At 41.3% G+C, this 23,792-nt stretch overlaps 1 protein-coding gene across 3 annotated transcripts in view; it reads left to right on the top strand.

The window, feature by feature from the left end:
* The window catches only part of prickle2b (prickle homolog 2b), a 100,913-nt gene continuing 77,121 nt past the window's right edge, over positions 1–23,792 (top strand). Inside the window, exons 1-2 of one of the 3 annotated variants that reach the window (XM_044122708.1) lie at positions 1–90; positions 1,864–1,949. Coding sequence is in view for 2 of the 3 variants with exons in the window: in XM_044122704.1 (XP_043978639.1) it covers positions 1,363–1,404; positions 1,864–1,949 (128 nt within the window). In the remaining variant the exon portion in view is untranslated. Of the gene's footprint in view, positions 91–1,112; positions 1,405–1,863; positions 1,950–23,792 lie in introns of those variants that run through there. The other 2 variants (XM_044122704.1, XM_044122705.1) reach the window with 2 other exon arrangements.

Here is a 23,792-nt window from a genome sequence, read left to right as displayed (position 1 = left end):
GCAACAGCAGACCTGAACGGTAGATGCTCCGCTGAAGTGAGGAGCTAGCTGTTAGATGTACCTCTGCAGCACAAACAAAAAACCCCTCCAGTAAGTAAATACTTAAATCAAAAGACATGTAACACCTTTTATTTACTTTCACTGCTCAATAAGAAGAAACACATTAACAATAAAGATTAGACTGCAGTTTATTTCATTACTTTGACCGAATCATGATAAGCTGCCTTATTATTAGCAAAAGTGCTACACTGCTTTCATAGACTGAAGCTTTTTTTTGCTCAAAGGTAGCAAACAGGTCATTCATATTTAACTCTTTAACTTTTACGTTAATTAGAATTGTTTGAAACAGGAGGGAGAGTCTGAGCAAGTGGACCCAACTCAGTGTGGGAGCTGAGAACAGAAGAGAGAAAAGATAGAAAAGAAAGGAAGCTGTGCTTTTATTTCTCACTTTCTTCAACGTAGACCCTTTAAAACCACAAAATAAAATCTGAATATTTTTCTACATAAACCCTCGTGCTTTAAATGTTATGTTTAAGTTATAATATTTTATTATATTTATTTAAATATTTTATTAAGAGGAGTTACTAATTAAAGTTTTCTTTTTATTTAGAACCTTACATTTTTGTAAAGGTGTAGCAGAGATTAGATCAGTCAGACTGAACAAAACTCGTATAGAAGCAACATTTGAATTTTAGTTTTACTTTTCAATAATTTGTTTTGCCGAGAATAAAACATGGTTGATGTGCGTTACTAGTCGTTTTTGGTCCTGCAGCTTGTATGTGGTTTAAAAGCTTTTAAAACCACATTTTACGTTACATTTCAATGTAGCTTTGCCGATCTACCCTCAACCCCTCCAAAAAAAATTATAATAATAATTGGTCTTAAGAAATTTTACTGTTTATGGTCCCCCCCAATAATGACATGGGATTTACGCCCTTGCGTAAAAGTGATCCAGATTTTCAAGGTGGTGCAAGTCGTACGTGGCAACATATTCTTTAAAGGGCAAGAGGTTTTCATTCCTTCAATAACAGGTCTGGGTCGGAGAAGGAACTAATGCACTCTGTAATTCACTAGAAGCGTCTCCTAATTATTGTTTGTCCTGGTGAAAAGCAGGCCTTCCATTGGCTGAAGAGCTGCAGGGTGGAGCTGCTTACCGGAACTCCATTCATTACAGACGGGGCTTGTTTGGACTGAACCCGCAGCCCGGTTTTGGAAGCGTTTTTTCCTTCTTCTTTTAAAAGAGGTATTAAACTTTGGGGAGCTTTCCCAGCGAACGGGCCTCCTCTTTCAAGTTTCACTTTTTACGCGCTTTTACGTGGGAAGACAGGAAACTGACCAGTGCTGTTCTGGGATCAGTGCGTCATGTTGAGCCGCAGCTCCAAAAGGAGAGATTCCAGGAGATCGGTAGGTTCACCCACATGTGTTTGATTTTGTTTGCTTTGCTGTTATTTTGCGTGATTTACATTTCCGGTTCTGGTGATGCACGCAGCTTTTTGTTGTTTAATGTAGAAGAGCGTGCGTTTTTTTCCCCCTGTTTTCTGTCTGTTGCTGCTCAGTCCCGTTTCTATGGAGATGGACCGTTGTACTCTCTGACACTTGAGTCATCAGTAGCTCATCCAGGATTTTCTTCTTTTTTTCTCCTTCTATTTCAGTCTGTCACTTTAAGAAACGTCTTGTTGCGTCTTGGGTTTTAGTGTGGCTATAGAAGCATCTCATTTGAGTGACGTGAATTAAATTAGGTCTATTTATTCTAAAGAAACATGCTAACCCAAGCCCTGGTGGTCAGAGTAGGAGTTATGTGCTTGAAGTTGGATGAGGTGTTATGTCTCTCATCCTCTGCCTCATCCTTCTCCCCCCATTCAGCTGAAGCCTGTGGAGGAACAACAAAGAGGACAGCCTTGTATCACCTGTGGAGATCAGTGCCCAGGCTTTCTTCTGCACAAATGGAGGTAGACCAAAAAATGTTTAGAGTGCTTTGAAAAAAAGCATTCATAGCCCTTTATTTGTTTTTCCACATTTATTTTATTTATGTTTTGCCAAGGTAAAACCACAAAATGTCATTGGAGTTTTAGGTCACACACGAGCTCAAGTGCTTTTTTTTTTTACCAAGTTGTTTTCGCACTCTGTAAGGTGTTATGTGCATCTGAATACAGTTTATTTTACTCTGATGCTGTAAAATAAAGTCTAGCTGCCTTCAGTTTGCTCTAACAAAGCAGAGTTTACCTGTGTGGGATTTCTGTCCAGTTTAAATGTAGCTGCTCTGTGTGCTGTTTTGTTGACAAATATGCCATATGTCAGAAACGGCCCCTGTTCACCAAGTTTGTGCTGAGAAATTCTACTTGAGTTCCACTTTGCAATGAATGAAGAGACTTACGGTTTGTGTCCAGGATGTGTGGGGTCTGTAGAGACTTTAGCTGCTCTTTTCCTGACCCTGGCCTACACCTATGCAAGTCATGTACGGAGAGAAAGTCAGGCCTGACGATGCTCTCTGCAGAACGATATGCTTATTTCAGCTTGGCTGCAGGAAGTTACAGATTCTGCTGAACCTTCTTCTGGACAGCGATTGTATGTGATGACCATTTCAGGGTGGTTCCTGTGACTTGGAATTTATTCATGGTAGACACAGTCTTGTTGTTGCCCCTCAGCTTTATCTACTCCCATGATAAAACACGGTGGTGGCAGCATTTGTTGATCTGGACAACGTTTTGTCACGCACTCCTAAAATCTGTCGTTTTTGGATTGAAGAGTTCCATGAATTTTTTAATGAGAAGTCAGAACGCTGAGCCCAGCCTCGAGGGCTAACCTCGAACAAAAGCGGTTGGAGAAAAACTCAAGATTGGTTTACTGCATCACCTTCCAGCAGGGCAAATACCTCGAACATCCAGCCACAGATGCAATGTAACGGGAGTAGATTGGTATATTGACGCAATGGTCCAGTTAAAGTCTTGGACCTACATCCAGCCTAGAATCGGAACATTTCTTTTCACAGAGAGCTGCTATTGTTGTAGCAAAAGCTGAGTCTACAAAGTATTTTCTCATGGTAGATGAATAGGCCACATTTGCCAGATTTTTATTTGTAAAATAAAAAGGAAAACCATGTATGATTATCACCCCCCCCACACTTCACAGTTATCCCTTTTTCTGTTGATCTATTATGTGGCATACCGATAAAATACATTATATTTTGTGGTTACGAGTTTCACGGATACGTTTACGTGCCACTGAATGTATATATCATGCACATAGAAATCAATCGGATCCTGTTAGGTGGCAAGTCCGGTGTTTGTTTTTATGTCCAGAAATGATTTCCTTTGCCGCCATTGTGACATGTAAGCTGCTCATTAGGCTGCTGCTAATTTGGCAACACAAAGTCTTCAGATTTCCTCTTCAAGTGAAGCAGCATTTAGAAGGAGCCTCTCCTTTAAGACGGCCGTCTCTTTGAGCAGAATCAGCTGCTGCGAGGGCGCCGTGGTTTATGTCTCTGATTTAAAAAATAAAAAAATCCCCCCATTAGAGACCACACATCCAGCACTCAGGGCTGCCTCTTCCTGCTTTAGTCACAAGTAAAATCATCACTGCGCTTACACTGTGAAACAGGCTTTACATTGTATGGGGATGTGGTGTTGCTGTGAGCTACAGGTGATTTCATTTAGGGGCATTAAAGTGTGACCAACATGGGTCACAGTGCTTGTGGGGAAGCGGCAGGAAACGCAGCGTTCACGTCACTGTAACAGTGTTTTAAACGATGTCGACCGATGAGTATTTCTACAATGGAGCTAAAGCTGCTTGTCAGTGGGTTGGTGAGAATTATTTGTGTTCGAATACACTGGTGTAAATTCCCAGTCAGAAAACTTAAGTAGAAGGCAACAGGATGTTGTTTCTTATTTTACCTCTGGCAAAATAAGAGACGCCTTCACAGCTGCCTTCTACTTAAGCACTTTCTGCTTGTTTGTGGAAGAATACTTTTAAAGTTCTAAACTTTGGAATCATTATTTTCCTTTTAAGATGTAGCCCTACATGGCAGCACAGCACACCCTAAATAGTGTTTCTCCTTTCAGAAGGAGAACATATTTAGACTGCAGCTAGCTTGGGTTTGTGTGCCATTTTGGTGCCCTCAACAGCAGCTAGACTACCAGAATATCCACGCAGTCCCCTCTTTGCTTAAAGCAAACTATCAGGGGCAACAGTGAGCTCAGGAATGCAGACTTTTAATTGCTTGTCTTTGTAGTCTCACAATAAAAAACTAAAGTTTTCTTCCCCAGAAGGCTTACATAAACACCAGTGGGCACTGGAGCAACAACTTTGGAATGTGACAGTCTAAAAGTGACACTGAGGTCAAAACGGGAGTTTCTAGAAAGCGTACTATGAAAGATGGGACAAAGGTTAATACATGTTTTACTTCATAGTGGTGCATATTTTGTATAATAAAATGTGTCAGAGGCGATAACTGAGGTGTCTCGAAGATATGCGAGCCAGACATTCACAGAGTGCTTCATGGAAACTTTTTATGCATATATCATTGGAATTTTATGTGATAGATGCTAAAGCCTTTAGACATAGAAATAGATGTCAATATGTTAGAAATATGCAATGTTAGAAATGGATCAAGTGGTCCAGTCAAAGTTCTGACCTGAGTTTGAGGAGAAGCTGTTGGCACAAATTTATAGTTTATATAAACCAAAGTTCTACATCCAGTCCGACTGATCTGGAGGTATTTTGCAAGAAAAATGGCCAAATAATGTCTTGATGCTACTCCTGATCTAAAGCTGGTTTACAAATGATCAACTCAGGGTTAAGAGTAGGGATGAATGTACAGTTAGGCCCACAATTATTCATACCCCTCGCAGATTTGGTACAATGACAGCATGTGAAGAAGTCTAGTAATCTGCTACGCGTCCATTAACGTAAACAAGTACTGGCACTGCTTTCACCTTGCCTCCACCTCGTATTGGACCTTCAGAGGGTTCTGCCACTTTGAGCACAACTGTGATTTTCAGTTTGGCCCTTTCTTGTGAGCTGACTGAGGGTGTTGAGCCATGTCCTATTCACAATGAAGGAAGGGGAGACAGTGTGGCGTTGTGTGTACTTAAGATCCCCTCCGTCCTCCGCTCCACCCCAACTGGCCTACCAAAACACTGCCCTCAAGAATGTCCTCCTGTTGTTAGGCTATGGTGTGTGGCAAACCAAACACTTCATGTGTAACAACTTTAAAGGTCTCAGGAAGGATCCATCACAGAACCTGGTGGGAGTTTAGAAGTATAGATCATGTCAGAACTTTACATGGTCTCATCATGGAAATGGCTGTCATATTAACTGGGGTCTTTTATTAGAACTATTATATGTGAGTGGCAATGTGAGAAGGTCCATTTTGGATAAATTTTAAAGGAATTATTCTTCTGATCCACATAGTCCATACAATTTGGATAAATAACTCTTGGCACTCTGCAATTGATCACTCGTTTTGGCAAAATTAGCTGTGTTCATTTAAACCGGTTGCATTCCCGGCAACAGTTCCAAGTTCCACACATTTAAAAAATTTTTTATTTTTTTACTGAGTTTAGGTTGGGTCTTCCTCTATGTGAATCTTCCTGGACCCGTTGCGATGTGATTCTGGACTCATTGTCCTGATAGAACAACCAAGCTGTGTCAAATTGTCAACTCTTTCATCCAAGTGGTCACCTTCTGTGGAAGTGAAATTGGTTAGAATAACCTGCACCAACCTGACAACCACTACCATCCACAGTGAAAGGAGTTTCTCCTCTACATAGACTTGGGAGAATATTTACCAAAAGAGAAACTCTGCTCCCAATAACCAGGATCCTTTGCCTCGGCTGTTTCATGGCTAGTGAAGGTGGCACAAGAGAGAAAACTGATCCGACAATAAAGAAGATAAATTACCTTGAAATTTGTCAAACCAACTGGATGGTTGAAACATGAGTGTTCCATTAGGACAATGATCTCAAACACTCTCACTGGTTTGGGATTGAACAAAGCAGGCTAACCTTAAGCCTTTGCTTAAAGGCATCGATTGGTTCATTTATGACGGCTAGGAGTCTATGTCGGAAAGCCGAAAAACGTCAGTAAGTTTGTCATTTTCAAATAAGAGAAGCGACTGAAAAGACCGAAACTACCTGATAAGGTTATTTGCACCTTTGGCTCTAACCTTAGGTGAAACGGCTGCTCTCTTTCTATCGTAAAACTTACACACGACAGAAAAGCGTCCTTCACCCGCCTGTTCTGTTTCCTGCTGGTGTAACTATGGAAGCTGAGTCGGCTGTTCAGGCCAGGTTAGTATTCAGAGCGGTCCGTGCACTACATGTTCCTCCTGAATTATTAATGGCTGCCTTTAGGTTGATTGATTTTCTCCGTGCTAATGAGACTCATTACCAGCTTATTAACACGAGCCCCGAGTGTCGCTGTGATATTTGATCAGTGAGATCACGTGGCTCTCTTTCTGCACGCTGCCGGAGCGTTTCGCCGCTTGAACGTTACACTTGACCTGCTTTGCAAGACGTGGCTCGTGACGGATACGGTTGCCGGGGTTCCTGAGCGCTGTCTGGAAAAGCCTGGAGAAGTGTTGAATCCGATTTCAATGTTTTCCAGGACTGGCTAACTGTGGGGGGAAAAAAGCATGCAAAGAAAAAAAAAATTTTTTTAAATACTTTATCCTCCATGTCATGGTGTAAATATTTTCCTCCATTCCTTTCCTCTTTCCTTCCACCCTTCCTTTCTTCCTTATGTGTTTTCTTTCTGTCCTCCTTTATTTCTTTTGTTCTTTTTTTTCCATTTGTCCTTTCGTTCTCAAATCAAAATAAAGAACTCTAAAAAAAGTTTATACTCGAACAGTTTGGAACATTTTCTAGAAAAATGTGCAGGAGCCCTGGATTTCAGCTTTCATGTATTCATCCCATTTCAGTTCACCGGTTGTTTATTTTTTACATTTTTAATTTTTTTTCCCCCTTCATTTCAGCCATCAAGTTTGACAATACGAGCATTTAAGCTTTGGCCAGAGCTGACTGCAAGTGAACAAAGCCTGTGCTTGTTTGCGGCGAGGTTTAAGGTGAAACATTAGCTTTCTAAAAGCAACGCAGAAGGGGAAGAAGACAGAGAGAGAAAGGAAAGGAGCGGAGATAGCGCTTGAAGCAGAATGAGAGCGACTTGGGTTGAGTTTTAACCCGGCCGTGAATGGCTCGCTGACGTCTGTCCCCTCGGTAACCCAGTTTGATCAGCATAACACTGGACGGCCCAGCTATTCACCGTGTTAACAAGACGACCCGGCAAATAAATCTGTCAGAGTTTCTCCGCCGTATGAATGCGCTACGGCTGCTGCAGAGGAGAGTAAGGAGACGAGGTGGGACAAATAACCCTTTGGTGGTTCGTCCAAAACAACTGTGATTTATTTGTGCTTTGGCACAGAGTTGTTAAGGTTTTTTTTTTATTTTTTTATTTTTTTTTATTTAAAGTTTCTGACTTGTTGGATTCTCTCCTTGGTTTGGAAACAGAAGATAGGAGTAGTGGACAGGGGTTTCCCGAAGTATTCCCATTTGTTAAACTTTTAAAACATTTTGTTACATGAAAACCAGAAAATTTCAAGGTATTTGCTACTCATTTGCAACTTTGGAACTAGCATTCTTCAAACACTAGTTACATAAAACATGGAATTTTTATCCTTAAACTGCACACTTAATTGTATTTTCCAATTGATTCGTATATTGACGCATTCCCGAAATCAGCAGTGTAGAAAATGGTAAATGTTACAAAGCCTACCATGCTGTTTATATGATTTTTCAGATTTTATTAAATAGAATTTATTATGATAAATTAAAGTTCTTATAATGGTAAGAAGATTTCACGGGAACGGTAAACAATCATTATAATGAACTTCACACATGTTTATCATAAGCACACAAACATGCTCATCAAAGCATGTTTTAATGAGCTTGAACTGTCATGCTTGGAGGAATTTGCTGCATTTTAGTGTCTAAATGTACAAAAATTATTTTCAGTTAAAGGTGATTACGCAAAAACGAAGGGAGGTAAAATTACACAAATCTGTGACACACTTTTCAGATTTTGTGCTCCTTTGTGTCGTTGCACAATGGACAGTGTTTCAAGGAGCTGCCATAAATTTATATGTGATTATGTAGTGTAATATATATCATATGAGACTTGCTAAATTTGGCAGTCTGCCTGTAAATGGTGCGCTTTGTCTTCGTCATCTGGAGGAAATTCTTTTTCTAGGGGGTTTTATTTTGACAGGAGTTCAGGATCCTGTGATGTATGACTGGGAACCTTAAAATAAATGATATTTCTGACCTTTAGCTCCTCAGATGTCTCAGACTGAACCTCTCTCCTTCCATCTCCCTGCTCTTATTCTCTGCTTGCTTTGTCTCGTCTTTTCTACCATTACTCCTGGTTTCCTCCATACATCCCTCTGTTGGAGGCCTGTGCTCAGGACCTGACAGATCCTTTGGGATCGTTTGCCGGTCAGCTGTTGGATTCGGATGACGTCCCAGCATTTTGAAATTCAGTAGCCAGGCTCATGCAAGGGGAAAAGACACTGAGGTTACAGACGGAGGGCTGAATTCCTGCAGGATTTCTCATTTCCTCTCCACTCCCCTTCTATTTCAAAAAGAAAACAAGCAGCTTGTGCAGCTTTACGGTCAGACCGTTTGCTCTTGCTCTCTTCCTTCAGGAAGCTTTTTATGATGTCATCGTTTCTTTTCCAATCGCCGTCATCTTCGTTCGTGCCGTATGCGCTGCATCTGTGTGTGTGTGTGTGTGTTTTTATTTTTTTTTTTAAGTAGATAAAATCACTTGATCTGGTTCAGATTCAGCTTTGCCTCCAGCCGGCGTGCGCTGCGTTCCTCCTGCGGTATGCTTCATGTCCCAGTGGGTGGTGTCATTTCATCCACCAGGTGGGTTCTGGACGTGTAACAGGAGACGCTGTGAGGTGTCAGGTGTCTGTACCGCTCAGTGCTTGTAATGGTGTCTGGAACTTTCTGTCATTAGCGCCATATGACCGTCTGTACAGTAACTAATACTTTCAACTTGGTGGCTTGAAAGATGTGAAACAACCAAACCGGTGATGGAGGACTGTGTTCTTGCAGCTCCTTCGTCTTGAAAATCTTCCTTCATGTGGAGGAAAAAGTTCTCCCTGTTGACTCAAAGATGAGGTCGGTGGTCACTGAAGGCTGCGTTTCCTTTAACCAGACCGGCTGTGTTTCTTCCCTGCTTTCAAAGTCTCTAAAAAAATCTCCAAATTCATATTGAGAACCACTATCAAACTGCCTCTTCCTTACAAGTTGAAGTCTGTTAAATTATTTAGTTTTACCGGATTTAAAAGCAAACCTGATATCTATGTGAGTAAAAGAAATTGCTTTCTTCTTCCTATCTTTCATAAACCAGCAGGGGTCAAACATGTTTCATTCTTAAACACTTGTCACTTTTCTTTTTATTCCTCCTGTTGCACAAGAAAATGTGGCACAACTGGTACATTTATTGATGGATGGGAAATATGCATGGATGGTTAGTTTGAAGAAGCAAACTCAATTTGGTTTTCAACAGCGACCAAAATGAGTTTGTTTCTGCATCAGTATAGATTTAACATCCGGGCATCCTCAGGGTCTTGTGCTTTAGGGAACAACGAAGCTAACTCGTTGATGATAAACGTTAGCAGTTTATTGACAGACGCTATTTGGAGATTTCATTTCATTTCATGCCGCTGTTTTGTGATTTACCTTCACTTCGTGCAACCTTTGCTTGCTTTTGCTGAATAAATTATTAATGGTTTCTATGGGAACAGGAGTACATTCAACTCTTTCAAGTTGTAGAAATGGAAAACATGCAAAAAATACTCTTGAGGAGGTATGAAAGTAAAAGTAAAACATGCAAAATTTCTGTTGATCTTTTATGTAAAATCCCAATAATATTACATTGAAGTCTGTGCTTGTTATGTGAAATTGTGTAATCAAATAGCTCAGGATATAAGGTATATAAAATGTACACAAATCTTCCCATCAACCGACTAAACGGTGCATGAAGGCACAGGAGTAAAATTACCCGACTAATTCATCTAATCTAATCATAATATATCAATATGTAGCGCAATTTTCTGATCAAATTCAACTTTTTGTTTTCCTAAATTACTAAACATAACAGCAGTGTGTGTCAGAGTCGACCCTGCAGCTTCACCCCGATCCGTATCTTCTAGAGTTTCTCCATCACTGTTATCAGGAGCAGGTGCTTCAGCACTGGATTAGAACTGATAGGCATCAGAAGAGTCTTCGTCTCACAGACACTAAAGGGCCACACCATTGTGACTCATTCTCAGTGAATTTAAGGAGGAATATGAACATTTCAGACAATCCAATCCCATTTTACTTTGATCCAGATCTTTTATTTTTTTTTCTTTACACATCCGATCCTCCCATAAGACAGTTTTCACCTCGTTCCCCACTAGCAAAGATAGAAGAAACCAATTCACCTAGATCGTTTGCCTCATCCGGGCCTTTAATGAAGGCTCGTTGTGCTGAGCCGCTTTTGAACTGTCACTGTGAATAAAGGGAGGCGGGCTCATGGCTGTCAGGGAGTTAACATTTACTGCAAAGAGGACTGCAATTTCCAACCCGTTTGCCCCAGTTCGACGGTTAATTCATGTCATCCCGACCCGATCCCCCTGCTGGGATGTGGCAAACCAGTTTGGTCTTTTGCTTCTAGTTTAAATAAAGGCATATACTCCATTACTGGCTCAGTTTAAGCATTAAAGCACTGGCGAAATTAGCATTCTTGACGTGTTGTCCTTGTATCTGTCAGCGACAGGTGCTGGTCTGGAGATGTATTCCCTCTATCAGGACTTTTACCTTCACCTAAAATTATGTCTACGACTTGTCTGTTATTTATTCAAACCATTCTACTGGAAAATTTCAGTGCTTCAAATGCTGATTTTTGTGCCCAAACCCTCAAACCTTCAGAGAAGTTGCATAACAAGACAGAGAGCTGGTCACCAAAAACAATTGGCCAGAAGAAACCAGAACTTCCTTTCTTGAGCCTCTTTGATCGTCAGGTCAGATGCTGAAGAGTCAGATTGTTGTTTTTTAGTTAAAAATTAAATAAAGGTTGTGGAGATACTTTGTGTTTTGATGCCTGACTGTTAATTCCTTCATTTTCTCTGAGCTTACTGGCTCTTTTGAAGGATCGGCATCAGAGGTTTATTATTATTTTTATTATTTATTTTACAGGCAATGTTGTTTAGAAAGAAAATCCCAATCGTTCAGAGTCAGTATCAGCCAGATGTTTCCTACTCTAGTTGATAGAAGCTGAAAACGTCTGCTTTCATTCCTGCTCTATAGTTATTAACGTAACTTGCTGCTCTGTCATCCACCTGTGCTTATCCATTTTCATGCCTTGCTCCACCTCAGCCATCCGACCTCCGTCTGTGCCATCCCCCCACCTTTAAAGTGCGCTTTGTGATTCATACAGTGGCGCCACTTCAAAGCCCTCTTTGAATTTCTCCTGCTCGTGTTTTATCCCCTCCTTCCCTGTCTTCTCCCTGCTCTGCTTCTTGTTCCCTTTCGGAGACGAATGAGGAGAAAATGGGAATAAAACAAGCATTCATCATGATGTGTTGTAAGTAACAAACGGTATGATAAGACAGATTTGCTGTATGATTTTGGCAGATCTCAGTAGGAATCGTGTCGGAGTTGGACGAGGTGCACAGCCACTAGAGGTCAGTGTGGTCTAACGATCTCCATCATCTTTGAATCGTGGGCTGGATGAGAAGCGAAGCGTCTGATTCGCCCTTCATTCCATTTGTATTGAACATTAAGCTCTTAAGTTCTCTTCGACACGCTTATCATTTTAGTGAGTTCAGTACTGATTTTTATTATAGACCCGCCATCCCAGCAGGAGCCAAAGCCTCATTTGTCTGCTCTGCACACAGTGTTAAATTATTTGATTGGTTTATTGATCCAGCCACCCCTCTGATAATTGGTTGGCTTAAACAGCATATTGACCTGAGAGAGTTTGGGGTCTCCGCCTTATACGGTGAAAAGAGGCCCTGAGAGCTACTCCATCAAACAGCACTTAGAGGGGGGGGGCATAAAGATCATTTGTTGTACTGATGGATGAAATGAAGTCTCCTAAAGCAGAGCTCTGACTCTCATCATCTGCCTGTGCTTTTCCTCTCCACCAACTTTAATTTACCTGTTCGCTCCCTATGTGCATCTCTGTCTGCTTGCGATTTGCCGCCATCCGAGAGGTTGGCAATGTGTCGTTTACGCTCGCGCTCCCACGTGACTCAGGGCTGAAGTCAGAAAGCTCGATCAGGCAGGAGGGCGCTCTGCTTCTGCTTAACTGGTTCCCCCAAACTCTGTCTGTGGGTTTTCTCTATAAATCTGGGCGTATGGGAGTTGTGTTTGGGTGTGTCTGTCACAGAGAGAAAGGGGAGAAAATGATACTAAGAGGGACTTAAACCATCATTTCATGGATGAGAGACTTCAATCTGCCTCCCATGGCTTTTGTGCACATTGTGGGTCTCATCTGTAAAGGTTCAGACAAAAATCTGATCTACATGAACATGTTAGTTACTCTTAACCATTGTGTGTGAGACTGTTTGTAGTTAGTCCTTGCTTTTGCAGAACCGTGATGCGAACAGGTAAAATCTGGTGACTGCAGAGGTTGTTGTTGCACAGCGAACTCATTGTTATGTTCCAGAAACCTGCAGTTTGAGATGATTTGAGCTTCATGACATGCTGTGTTGTCCTGCTGGAAGAAGCAACCTGGGTAATATGTGGTCACAAAGGAATGGAAATGATAATGAAAAGTAGACTGACGCGAGTATGGTAATGATGCTCGGTTGATACTAAAGGACCGAAAGTCTGCCACGAAAATATCTGCCACTGCATTATACTGCCACCACCACCAAGAGATGGGAATTGTTGACACAAGCTGGGTTTATGTTTACTCTGTATTTTTTATCCCATCATTCGAATGTTGCAGCACAAATTGATGTCTGGACACAAACTGCCGTGTCCAGGTTGCTTCACTCTGTGTAAGTGGTAGCTGCAGTTTCCTGTACTCAGCTGATTTGGCGTGTGGCCTCTGATATCAACATGACCTTTCCTTCTACACAGTTGATACACGTTGAATGTATTTTTAAACCATTCACCGTTAACTAGCAGGACGGTTTCTGAGACACCCGAATCTCCTTTCAATCCCACTCTAATCGTCGGTCGGGACTTCAGCGCTTCCGGATGACTGACTGGATTGAGTCGCTGCTGTGTGATTGCAGGATTTCAAAGAAAATTCAGATCTATTGATGAACCTCAGCTGGTCCTCTGGGGAGCTACAGCTAATGGACTGCGACCTTGTTGGTTGATCATCTCCTCTGAGGCGCTCCCATAGGAGACTAATTCTCTGACACCACAAAACTGGGCAGAGCGTTATTAGTCGAAGGTCAGTTGTGTAATCAGTCTTTTAGGACTTAAGCTGTGTGTTTTGTATCGCACGTTAACCTTCTGCAATTGAACATGTAAGCATGTAATTCTATTTCTTCAACATGTTTAACTAGTTAGCTCATTTTTTTAATGGCCATTCTTATTTGTTAAATAAGTGTGAATCCAGTCCGAAACTCTAAAAACAAAATGTTGAAATTTATAGTTTCATGTGATGTTAAGTTTAAGCCGTTGGATACATAAGAATGGATTTTTTTTAAAAAGCAGCTCAATTGTAATTAGTCAATATTTTACACATAGCTATAATTATTACTATTCAGTAAACTTGTTTTGTGTTTTTTTTGTGTATCTTTCCTGTTTTTCTGTACACGTGAAGCATACATGAAACAATAAATACATTGTTTCATGTATTTAATGTGTTCATTTGCAGTTTTGAACCAACTTCAAATTTTTTGACTTTATATACCATACTCAATGTCCAGTGGACATTCAATAGTCAGCATTCACTACGGATCAGAGCCGCACACAAATAGTTAAATTCCTTGAATATTTGAGACCCCCTGCAAAAATTATTATAACTAATTATGTGAATAGGCACAAAATATATCTTATTATGCATTAATACGCACAGTGGAAACAGCTGAAGCTAATATCCAGTCTTCCATATCTTTACTCTTGGAGGTACAGCCAATCAGCAGCAAGGAGAATAAATAACACTCCTGGATTGGCTGTTTTGTAAATGCTAGCCAATCGCAGATCAGGCAGTATTGGCATTTCAGCTTCTCAAGCTGTATTTTCTTTAGAATATCTTACATGGAATTGGCAGGTTTTACACAGAAAAATAACAGGAATCACAGAAAAACCAGTGAATACTGAACCACCAATAGGTGGGGCTGCACCTGTATGGCAATTTGTTGTTGGACAGAAGAAGAGAGTCAATATTTCTTGATTGTAATTGGGTAAAAATAAGCTTATAGCCTGACTACATGGAATATATTTACTTAAAAAACAGTAACCTTGCAGTGGACCATTTAATAAAAAGTCTATATATTATTGTGAGATTTTACTAAAACACTGTTTGCGCAGCAACTCTGATCTTCAGCATGGCAACCAGCTCTGCTGTCCTCTGTAGAAACGATAGCTAATGTGACATCAGCTCAGTGACCCGACGACGACAAAATCCACAAGCGAAAGACAGAATGAGCTGATTTGCTGAATCAAAAGTCCATTGTATCCATGTCAAAGGGCAGCTTTTAACTAGCAAATCCCCATTTCTTCCATCTAATCCTTTTTCTGGGGGGTTCCCACACCACTGGGCTCATCTTGGACCCACCAGACCGCAAAGAGACAGGCTGGCTCTGGGATGGCTCCTGTCACCTTCAAGTCAACATCTACTAATGTTTCTGCCAAAGTTCAGTCGAGAAGTGAGGTTCAAATATTTTTTGCATGTCAATCCTTCACAATGCAACCCCTATGTAGAGAAATATTGAAATAGTATAACTGCATTTTAATACATGCAGTGTTGAAAAGTCTGCAGAAGTTTGATATTTGCTATTATCGTCTTCCAGGTCTATTCCAGGATATGTAGCATGCTGTATAAATGATTAAATAGATTTTTTTTTTATTGACTTAATATTGAAATAAAGCCCTTTGTCTTTACTTGATCAAATTATATCATCATTTATTTATTTTTTTTCCCCACCAGGGGGTCTTTTTGTGGGCTCTAGTGTCCCTTATATGACAGTAGGCTGACAGGAAAGGGGGAGAGACAGGGGGGAAGACATGCGGCAAATGTCGCCGGGTCCAGGAATCGAACCCACGACGGCCACGTCGAGGACTGAAGGCCTCCAAATGTCGGTCGCGCTATCCCCTACGCCACCACAGCACGCCCCATTATATCATAATTTTGAAATTATACCCATCAACATTTTGTTTTTAAGAGTTCTGGATTGGATTTACACTCATTTAAAAATTTAAAATTCGCCTTTTAATGACCCTAAAAGTGTCTTAAGCAGGGAAGTTATTGGAAAGACCACCAGAAAGGATAGAAATTCTCCGTAAAATGAGTAGAGCTGTGACAACAGGGGACACAGCTCCTCTGTTCTGTTTGGTTTTCATGTCCTTTACTTCCCTATTTCATGTTGGACGTTTCACCATTTCAAAGACGTTTATAAAAGCAGGCAATCATAGTAAATTTCTCACAGCTCAGTGTCCACATCAATATCAAGTGGATGTAGGAAAATGACCACAGATCAAAAATAATGAGGATGTAAATAAGACGCATTCAAGCATGTTGATGCTATGTGGAAATTGACTTAGTTTTCAATAGCTTCATCTAGACTAGATTGTATATTGTAAAGTAATTTCTATCAGTTATGTTATGGGGCCGTTATGTTTTTGTTTGTTTTTTCTTATTGTGTTATATGTGTCAAACAATCAGTCCCCAGACAGTGTCACACCTAGCAACAGGGTCAGCCACACCTAGCAACGGTCAGCCACACCTAGCAACGGTCAGCCACACCTCCTCATATAAATAGGAATTTCTGTGGACGCCTCACTCTCAGCAACGGACTGAATCACTCTTTTGCTAGCTAGCTCCTTTTAGGCTAAGCTAGGAGCTCTCTGAAAGCACTCTGAACTCCCAGTGGAGTTTTTCATAATACACACGCTTATGTTTGTGATGCTTGGACATTTCTGCTTGCTTGCCGCCTTCGGTTTGTGTAGAGTTGGCTGCTCATATTAATAAAGCTGACTCGTCGCGGAGAATGCCAGTTATCTGCATTGTGCGTCTCCGCCTCGTTTAGCCGAATTTGTCTTCACTTCGACCCCTCGTCATTAAAAGAAAAGAAGAAGAAAACGCCGCCTGTGGTGCCCTCTGACACGCACACGCACCCACCCACACACACACACACACACACACACACACACACACACCATTTCCCTCGTCCGATGAATCGCTAATTCGTTGCAGAGATCAAAGACTCGCATATTTATAAGTGGTTTTGGGGTGGTGATTTCTCCCTCGTTTGATTCTCATAAGACCATTCCCTGTGTGTATCTTATTTTTCTAATTTGCTTATTTATTTATCTGTTCAGACCAAACTTCTTCTTCCTCATTAGGGTCTCTTTAATGTCCTCAGCAGGCGGGAAGTAATAGGGATATAATGAACGGCGTGCGAGCAGATTGGGGAGTAAAATGTAAATTGTTTGCCTGGAGCTTCGGTGATGAAACGGGAGGCAGAAAGGTCGGATAAGCCGCAGCGCACGGAAACTCTTGCCTCCTATCATGTGGGAGCACAGAGCTCAGGCTGTTTCAGGCCTCTATATTTTTTTTATGGCACAATTTTATTTCCAGCTGGCTGGCTTATGAGTCTCTTGGTTTTGTTTGTTTGTTTATATTCTAATGGTTTTCTGCATAACTCTTTAAGAGCCGGCATTCGAGCCACATCTGTGTCTGGGGTGCTGCGCGTGACGCTCCAGTTGTGTCTCTTGATCTGGTTTCCAGCCAACCAGGTTGAGGCTTTCAGCTCCGCATCACATGTAGGAGTAAATATCTTGTAATGACTGTGCAAGCAGACCGTGGTTATTGACTGCATGTGTGGACTCCGGGGACACGAACGGGTAACCCGACTCTCCTCGTGTCTACGCTGATATTTGATTCTTAACGCAGGTGGAATGCGGAGCGTCCGAGCAGGACGCGTTGGAGGTGAGAGGTTTGGGCCGGCGCATGTTTGTGACAACAGGTGCGAAGGGCTGGACGCGCTTTGTTTAAACCCCCCGATGCCCCGAGCTGCTTTGTGTGGTATGCTGTGAGTGTTTTTCTCCGCTAAGGAAGACAACAACAACAAAAGGTTTTGTAAAGGAGGGAAACCTGTAATATTAACTAGCTTGACATATGAGCCAGAAAGCGTGCCTCCGTTTATGTCAGATGGCAGGCAGCCCCCAAAACTCACTTCCCACTCAAGTACGCTAAATGCCACATTGGCCTTGTTTCCCCTCTGCATTTTGACCTTTTATTAAATCTGGAAAATAAAACTATCCCTGTGTGTCTGTGACATCCCTCCCTCTGTTTGCTGAGTTGCAGCTCCTCTCGGCCTTGTTTGTGAAACCCAGATGTTTTAATTGAACCAAGCTGTGTCTGAACAATAACTCTCCAGCACCAGGAGAATGGCTAATGCTAGCTAGAGTGTTTCTTTGTCTCTCTCTTTTGCTCTCTCTTGCCTCTGTAAGTGTGCAAGACCAACACAAAGTGTTTAAGTCGGAAGTGAAAGGAAAATAATCCACGTTTTTAAAAAAGTCATTTTTCACCAAAAACAAGTGTGTAAAATCATATTCAGCCCTCCTTTTAATCCTGCTCCTCTAAACATAATCACCTCCAACTAATATGCCTCTGACAGTCAGCTAATTTGTAAATAATACAGTCCACCTGTCTGGATTTTATTCTCAGGCTACATTTACACGAGACTGCTGCCTGAAAACCGCCGATATGTTCGGACGCTGCTCTTAAGTCGCAAAAATAAGACTTTTGACTCAAGTACAGATTTGGAATCCTAACCTGCAGTGAATCAGGGTTAAAAGTTGACCTAGATGTTGTGGAGTTGATAAGAAAATGTGGTGGTAGCACTGTATTTGAAGGGGTGTGCATAAACTGACTCTGTCAGATTCTCAGAATGCAGCTTGAATTATATTTCCAGATGTTAGTGTCCTTATAAGAGTATAAAGCTGCCAGGTTAGAAGCTTGAAAACGCAGGGTGAGGCTGATCGGTTGGACGGATGAAAAACAGCCCGACATCGTGCCGTACATTATTCCGGTTATCTTTGCTGGAGTTTTCGGTAAAACTTTGGTCAATTACTTGGCATGTTTATGCAATTCCAACAACCTGACAAACTCACCCATTTCCTCGTCTTTCATCTTCCTGGAAAAGTCTCTTGTTACGCAATTGCAACTAGTCAATATGATGCATAAGAGATCAAAAGAGTTGACTAATCTTAAAGTTGACTAGTTGGTGCACCTCCTAGTTTGGACAAGACAAAATGGGCAACCAAAGGGAAATGCAGTACCTGAGGTCAAATTAATTATCTCTGTTTTCGCTGGCTTAACAAAAAATTAGCGGCCATGCAAAACATACCTAAATCTGGGAGCTTTGAATAAATAAATGATCATTTTCCATTGTGAAACATGTATATAAACCTCTCTTTGAACCAAGGAAATAGATCGACAAAAATGCCAAAGCACTCATTTTATCTAAATTAAAGTAAATCTTAAGTTGTAAAGAGTCTCTTGCTTTTTATGGTGTGTTCACACCAAACACGTTTCGCCCATCAGGCGCGTCTGGTTTACATTCACAGTCTATGTGGAGGTGCAGTTGAAGCGTTTGACGCCTCAGACGTGTCCAACGCATCCGACAAAAAGGCTGGCAATGAAAAACAACGGCCAGAGCGATTTTCATGCGTCTGTCGCGCCCTCGACACGCCTCTACTTAGACTTTGAATGTAAACCAGACACGCGAAATGCGTTTGGTGTGAACGCACCATCATCTGCATTCAAAGTTCACACGCGTCAAACTTGTGGCATCGGACGCTTTTTTTGAGGTGCGCACTATTATAATCTTATAAAAGGTAGAGGTCTGGTTCTTGCTACGAATCAAGCTAGGTGGCAATATTAGGAAATTCCACCCGGGACACTTTCAAATTAACGAGTCCGTCTTTAATCGGGAAAAGGTGAATGGTTCCCTCCTGCTTAGATGAAAACACTTTTCTCAAGCAGAGAAGTTGAAATAACCTGATGCCGTGTTCTCCCATGTGTCGTTGAGAATGATGGATGGAAGGATGGATGGATGCCAGTAAGAACCGTGTAAGAAAAAAAAACCCTGACCCATCATCATAACGACAAGTTTGACAGTATTTTCTTTGGCCGGTTATGTGTAATAAGATTTATTTAGGCTAGCCTGAGAACTAATGATGCGTATTATTAGCAAAGATGCTATCCCAGGCTTAGTGTGTGATAAACGATGCAGGAGAACAGGAGGGAGAGTAGATGAGCCAAACAAGATCGGCCGATGCGGATCAGTTGCTGGGACACACTTAAGCCGTTTGTTTTGAACTATTTGTGCCTGATGCAATTGAATTGTGATTTGTCAACATCTGGGAAACCCAGCAGCTGATGCAGGAACGGAGTCAAATGTGTTTGCCAGTTCAAGAGGAAATAAAAAAAAACCCTTCTGACAGTGATGTAGTGTCAAGGAGAAGGTTTTTTCACTCACGCACATGGCTGTACATACAAATGAATTCAGGGATGTCTTTTTGCACTGAACTGGAAATTCACCTCCAGAATCGCAATGTTTGCCGAGCTCAAGTTTCAGCAGTGGAAGCGACTGTGACGAAACCAGCTCTGACAGATGTAAAGCACCCGCAGAGCACTCGCTAGATCTGGCCGGGGGCGGCGGAGCGTGAGCGTGCCTGCGAGTCCGTGTTGCACAACACAGAAGAAACATCGCTGCCTACACACGCTCGTGTCAAGCATGGCTTGCGCTGTAAGGAACTCTGCTCTGTGTGTGTTGCTTGGATGTGTCATTTTCATAATCAGTAAAATTATGTTTTTATTGCCCCACAATGGCTTGTTTAATTAGTGGTTGGATATTTCTTTTTTGGGTTGCAGAACTGCTGAAACGGAAGGATTTACTGCAACATGTCAGCTTAGTTGTTATTTCCCAGAGCATTTTGTGGGTCTAGTAAATTTCACAACAGCTCCGGCTCAAAAGAAATCACTGTTCTACTGTACTTGTTTCATTTGGTTTTATTTGTATGATCGCCGTTAGCAAGGTCACACTGACAGAAAGTAGAATCACAAAGTAATAACTTCAGAAATTTTACTTCCTCCTGTTAGTCTGTCATCCAACTTCTTTTGACTCCCACAATCTTCAAGGAATTTTATTTCCTTTAGTGTCAGTAACAATTCTACCGTCTGATGTGTTCTTATTCTATTTATTATTTGCTCTATAACAAATAGAGGTGCAGTGCGATTTCATTATGTATACTATCACGACAATAAAATGCCATGACATTGCTTGTCAAAGTAAAATATATCCAACACCATGCTGTTTTTAAGATGTTTGGAAAGAGCAACTGGCCTCTGATGTACAGATTCCTATCATAATTACAGAACTATTTCTTAAAATATTTAGAATAAAAACGCCTAAATCAGTTTATTTAAAACATAGTTTGATATCTTGCAACTGTTATATGTTAAACCCCTAGAAATGATTCATTTGTAATTATTTTAGCTTTATAACCACTATACAATAAAACAAAAAATACATGGACTATTCAAACCTAGACTGAATCAGTCTGCGCCAATTAAATATCCTGTTAAAGCATAGTTTACAATTTTTGAAATCTGTGTGGTACGGAAAAAAACTACTGAAAAGTAATTTTTAGTTTCGTAAAATTTTTTTAAATTATATTCTGTTCTCATAAACCCAATGTTATCATGTTAGCTTAATGCATAACCTTACCACTACTATAGGGTTTTCATTATAATTATTTTGCCATTGCTATCACTTCAACACTGCTCATACATGTGCTGCTTTCAAATTTTACTCAGTTTTTAAACATGGCATGCTGTCAGTTACTTTTGCATCCACATATTATTAGAAAGACGAAACATTTTTTGCAAATAAATCAGAGTGACAGCGATTTGCTAACGTGCGACTTTAGGGTGTGCGCGTGTGTCTCTTCGGTGTTTAACTAGAGATTGACTGTGAGAGTTGCAGTAATCCTCTGGCTGCCATCTGCTGTTTGACCTCCTCCTCATCAACACAGATCCAGCCTCCATGCAACCGGTGTGTGTTTGTGCCTCCGCTTCCAGTAATGAGCGCCGTTTGTTTGTGTGTGTACAGAGCACGACTGTCAGTCAGCCGTCATGAGCCAGACAAGGTTGAAGGGTAGTGAGCGTCTGCATGTGTCTGTTTGTTTGGGTGTGCGTGTGTGTGTGAAGAAGGGGTAGGGAGGGGGTCATTAGCAAGAGCTGACAAAAGGCCTTATTTGGGGGTTAACAGGGTAACGAACCAGCCGAGGGTGAACATGCGGGACTTATTTCAGTCCATGGAGCATGGAGGTTTTGGAGCTACTTGCTTAGTGACGGGATCAAATTACGGAGTTCATTCATTGACGCAGAGCTGCTTGCGTTAAATTTCAGGAAGTGATTTGAAATTCATCCCATGACTCTACAAAACTCGCATTTAGATGAGGTTGGCATGGCATATTGTTGAAAGTTCATTTCTATGATGTGGATTGCCCCTGAGAATGTATTCATTTATTTCTAATTTACTTGTAAGACAGAACCAGGCCTGCTGCCACATTAGCAAGCACTGGGGGTTCCCAGCTGAGTGAAGTTTCTTCAGCACAGACAGAACGTCTGCATATCAGGGGAAGTATGTTAATGTTACAGTGTTTAATATAAGATTGATCAGCCCTGACTTGAGAGTTTTACAGGACATTAGGTAACACCAAGGAAAGCAGAAAGCAGAACATGTAAAAAAAAAATGAGAATAAGTAAACAGGAGAATCATTGTCAAGTCATCCCTATGGAATGATGATAAATCGTCACTTTTGTAACTCTCCAAATCAACACTTTTCAGGAACAAGGTTTTAAGGTTCTGTTCTTCAGTTTTGTTCAGATTTTGTTGCCCCACATGGTGAAACTTAGTGCACAGCAGCAGTCAAGCTATTAAAAACATAATTCACACGTCAACACAAATGCTACATTCAACAACAAATGGTAATAATAAAAAAAATACATCAGATGTTCTAAGAACCGTCAAGCAAACAGTTTCACAGTACTGAAACGCATCTTTCTGCTAGAATGGATTGAATGACTGAATGTAGTGTGAAGTGTTTTGGATCCTCTGGACTTGAGAAAGTGATGCAGAAGTACAGGCCAGTTACCATTTTAGCAAGCTATTAAAATGCTGAACCGTTGGCAAGATGATGAGATAGACCTCACTGGGCTTACTTTCTATCCTATGGGTTGCGTTTTCAGTTGTGTGTATATGTAGTTTAGATTAAAACCAAAAGTATTCCAAGAGTCGCCCGGTCCAGAAAGCAGCATGAAACATACAACAAATCATTGCCGGACTATAAACCGCTACTTTTGTTTTTTTCCACATGCTTTGAACAGCGCAGTGTGGCCAATGCACGAGGTTTTAGCGGCGGGTTTTGAAAGGCTGGTATGCTGCTTGTTGAAGAGTACAACAACAGCGTTATTGAGCGAAAACAAAAGAGACGCTGAGGAAGTGCTTGTGAGGCCAAGGACCCCTGGAGGACATTCTCGCACAGAAACCATCACCGCACCAAACCCACATGAACACGACCACGTCCCCATTACGCATCATCACGTGTGCTGTGCACAAAACCTCCAAAATGCACCCGACCCACAGAAATACAACAATGAATTCATTTATATTAAAACAAATGAGATAATTTGTTCTGCTTTTATGATCACGAGGGGAAGTATAAGTATATTGGCGAAAGTTTGCAGAGTTTAGCACAAGGCTATATTCCAATGATGCCTACACACTGATCGCTGTAAATTCTGCACACAAACAATAGACTAAACCCTGTTTGACTTTTATCTGGAGGTTGCTTGGCTGCGTTTCCTGGCAGGATGAGGTAGCTTTCCGAAGTCTTCAGTCACTTACAACTTTGTCAGAGAACCAGCAGTGACACTTGGAGATTACAGCACATGAGGAATCTGGTTCCCCCTCTGCACAGCCAGGCTATAGCTGTTTTCCTGCTGTCTATTGTTTTTTGTGCTGAGTGAGAAATTTTTCAAATGGCGAGGCACTCCTCCTCCCATAGGGAGTGCAGTAGAGTTCAAGGCTGTGTATGTAGAGGGAGTTGTTAAAAAAGTTCAAGTTAAACATCCCACGGCACTAATTTGTGGGAGGGGGGAGCTGATAATATTCTGCTTTTGTTAAAAAAATTTAAAAAAAGAGAGAAAACTTCTTGTTCATCTCAAAATGCGTTTTTAATCTTTCCGGCATGTATTTTATTCGTTTTAGGTCAGCAAGGTTGTCGCTACTTCTGTCGTCGCACTGATTTAGACGCCGTCTTTCATTCGACTCGGCTGCTTCACTCCCACGCCGCCGCTGTCACTTCTTCTAATTCTGGTTTTTGCGTCATTGCTGCTCGTTCTCTAACTATCCTTGGTGATCTTTCTGCCAGACGTTTGTGGCATGAGTCATCCCACTTTTCTTCTGCTTTGGTCTTGAAATAGGTGTGATTGCATCAGCAGTCTGCTTCCCTTTGGTGACTGTTAATATCTGTGCAGTGGAAGAA

The sequence above is a fragment of the Gambusia affinis genome, linkage group LG07 (assembly GCF_019740435.1).
Source record: "Gambusia affinis linkage group LG07, SWU_Gaff_1.0, whole genome shotgun sequence".
Lineage (NCBI taxonomy): Eukaryota > Metazoa > Chordata > Actinopteri > Cyprinodontiformes > Poeciliidae > Gambusia > Gambusia affinis.
The sequence above is the reverse complement of the archived record's forward strand: the minus strand, read 5'-3'. Positions and strand labels throughout refer to the sequence as shown.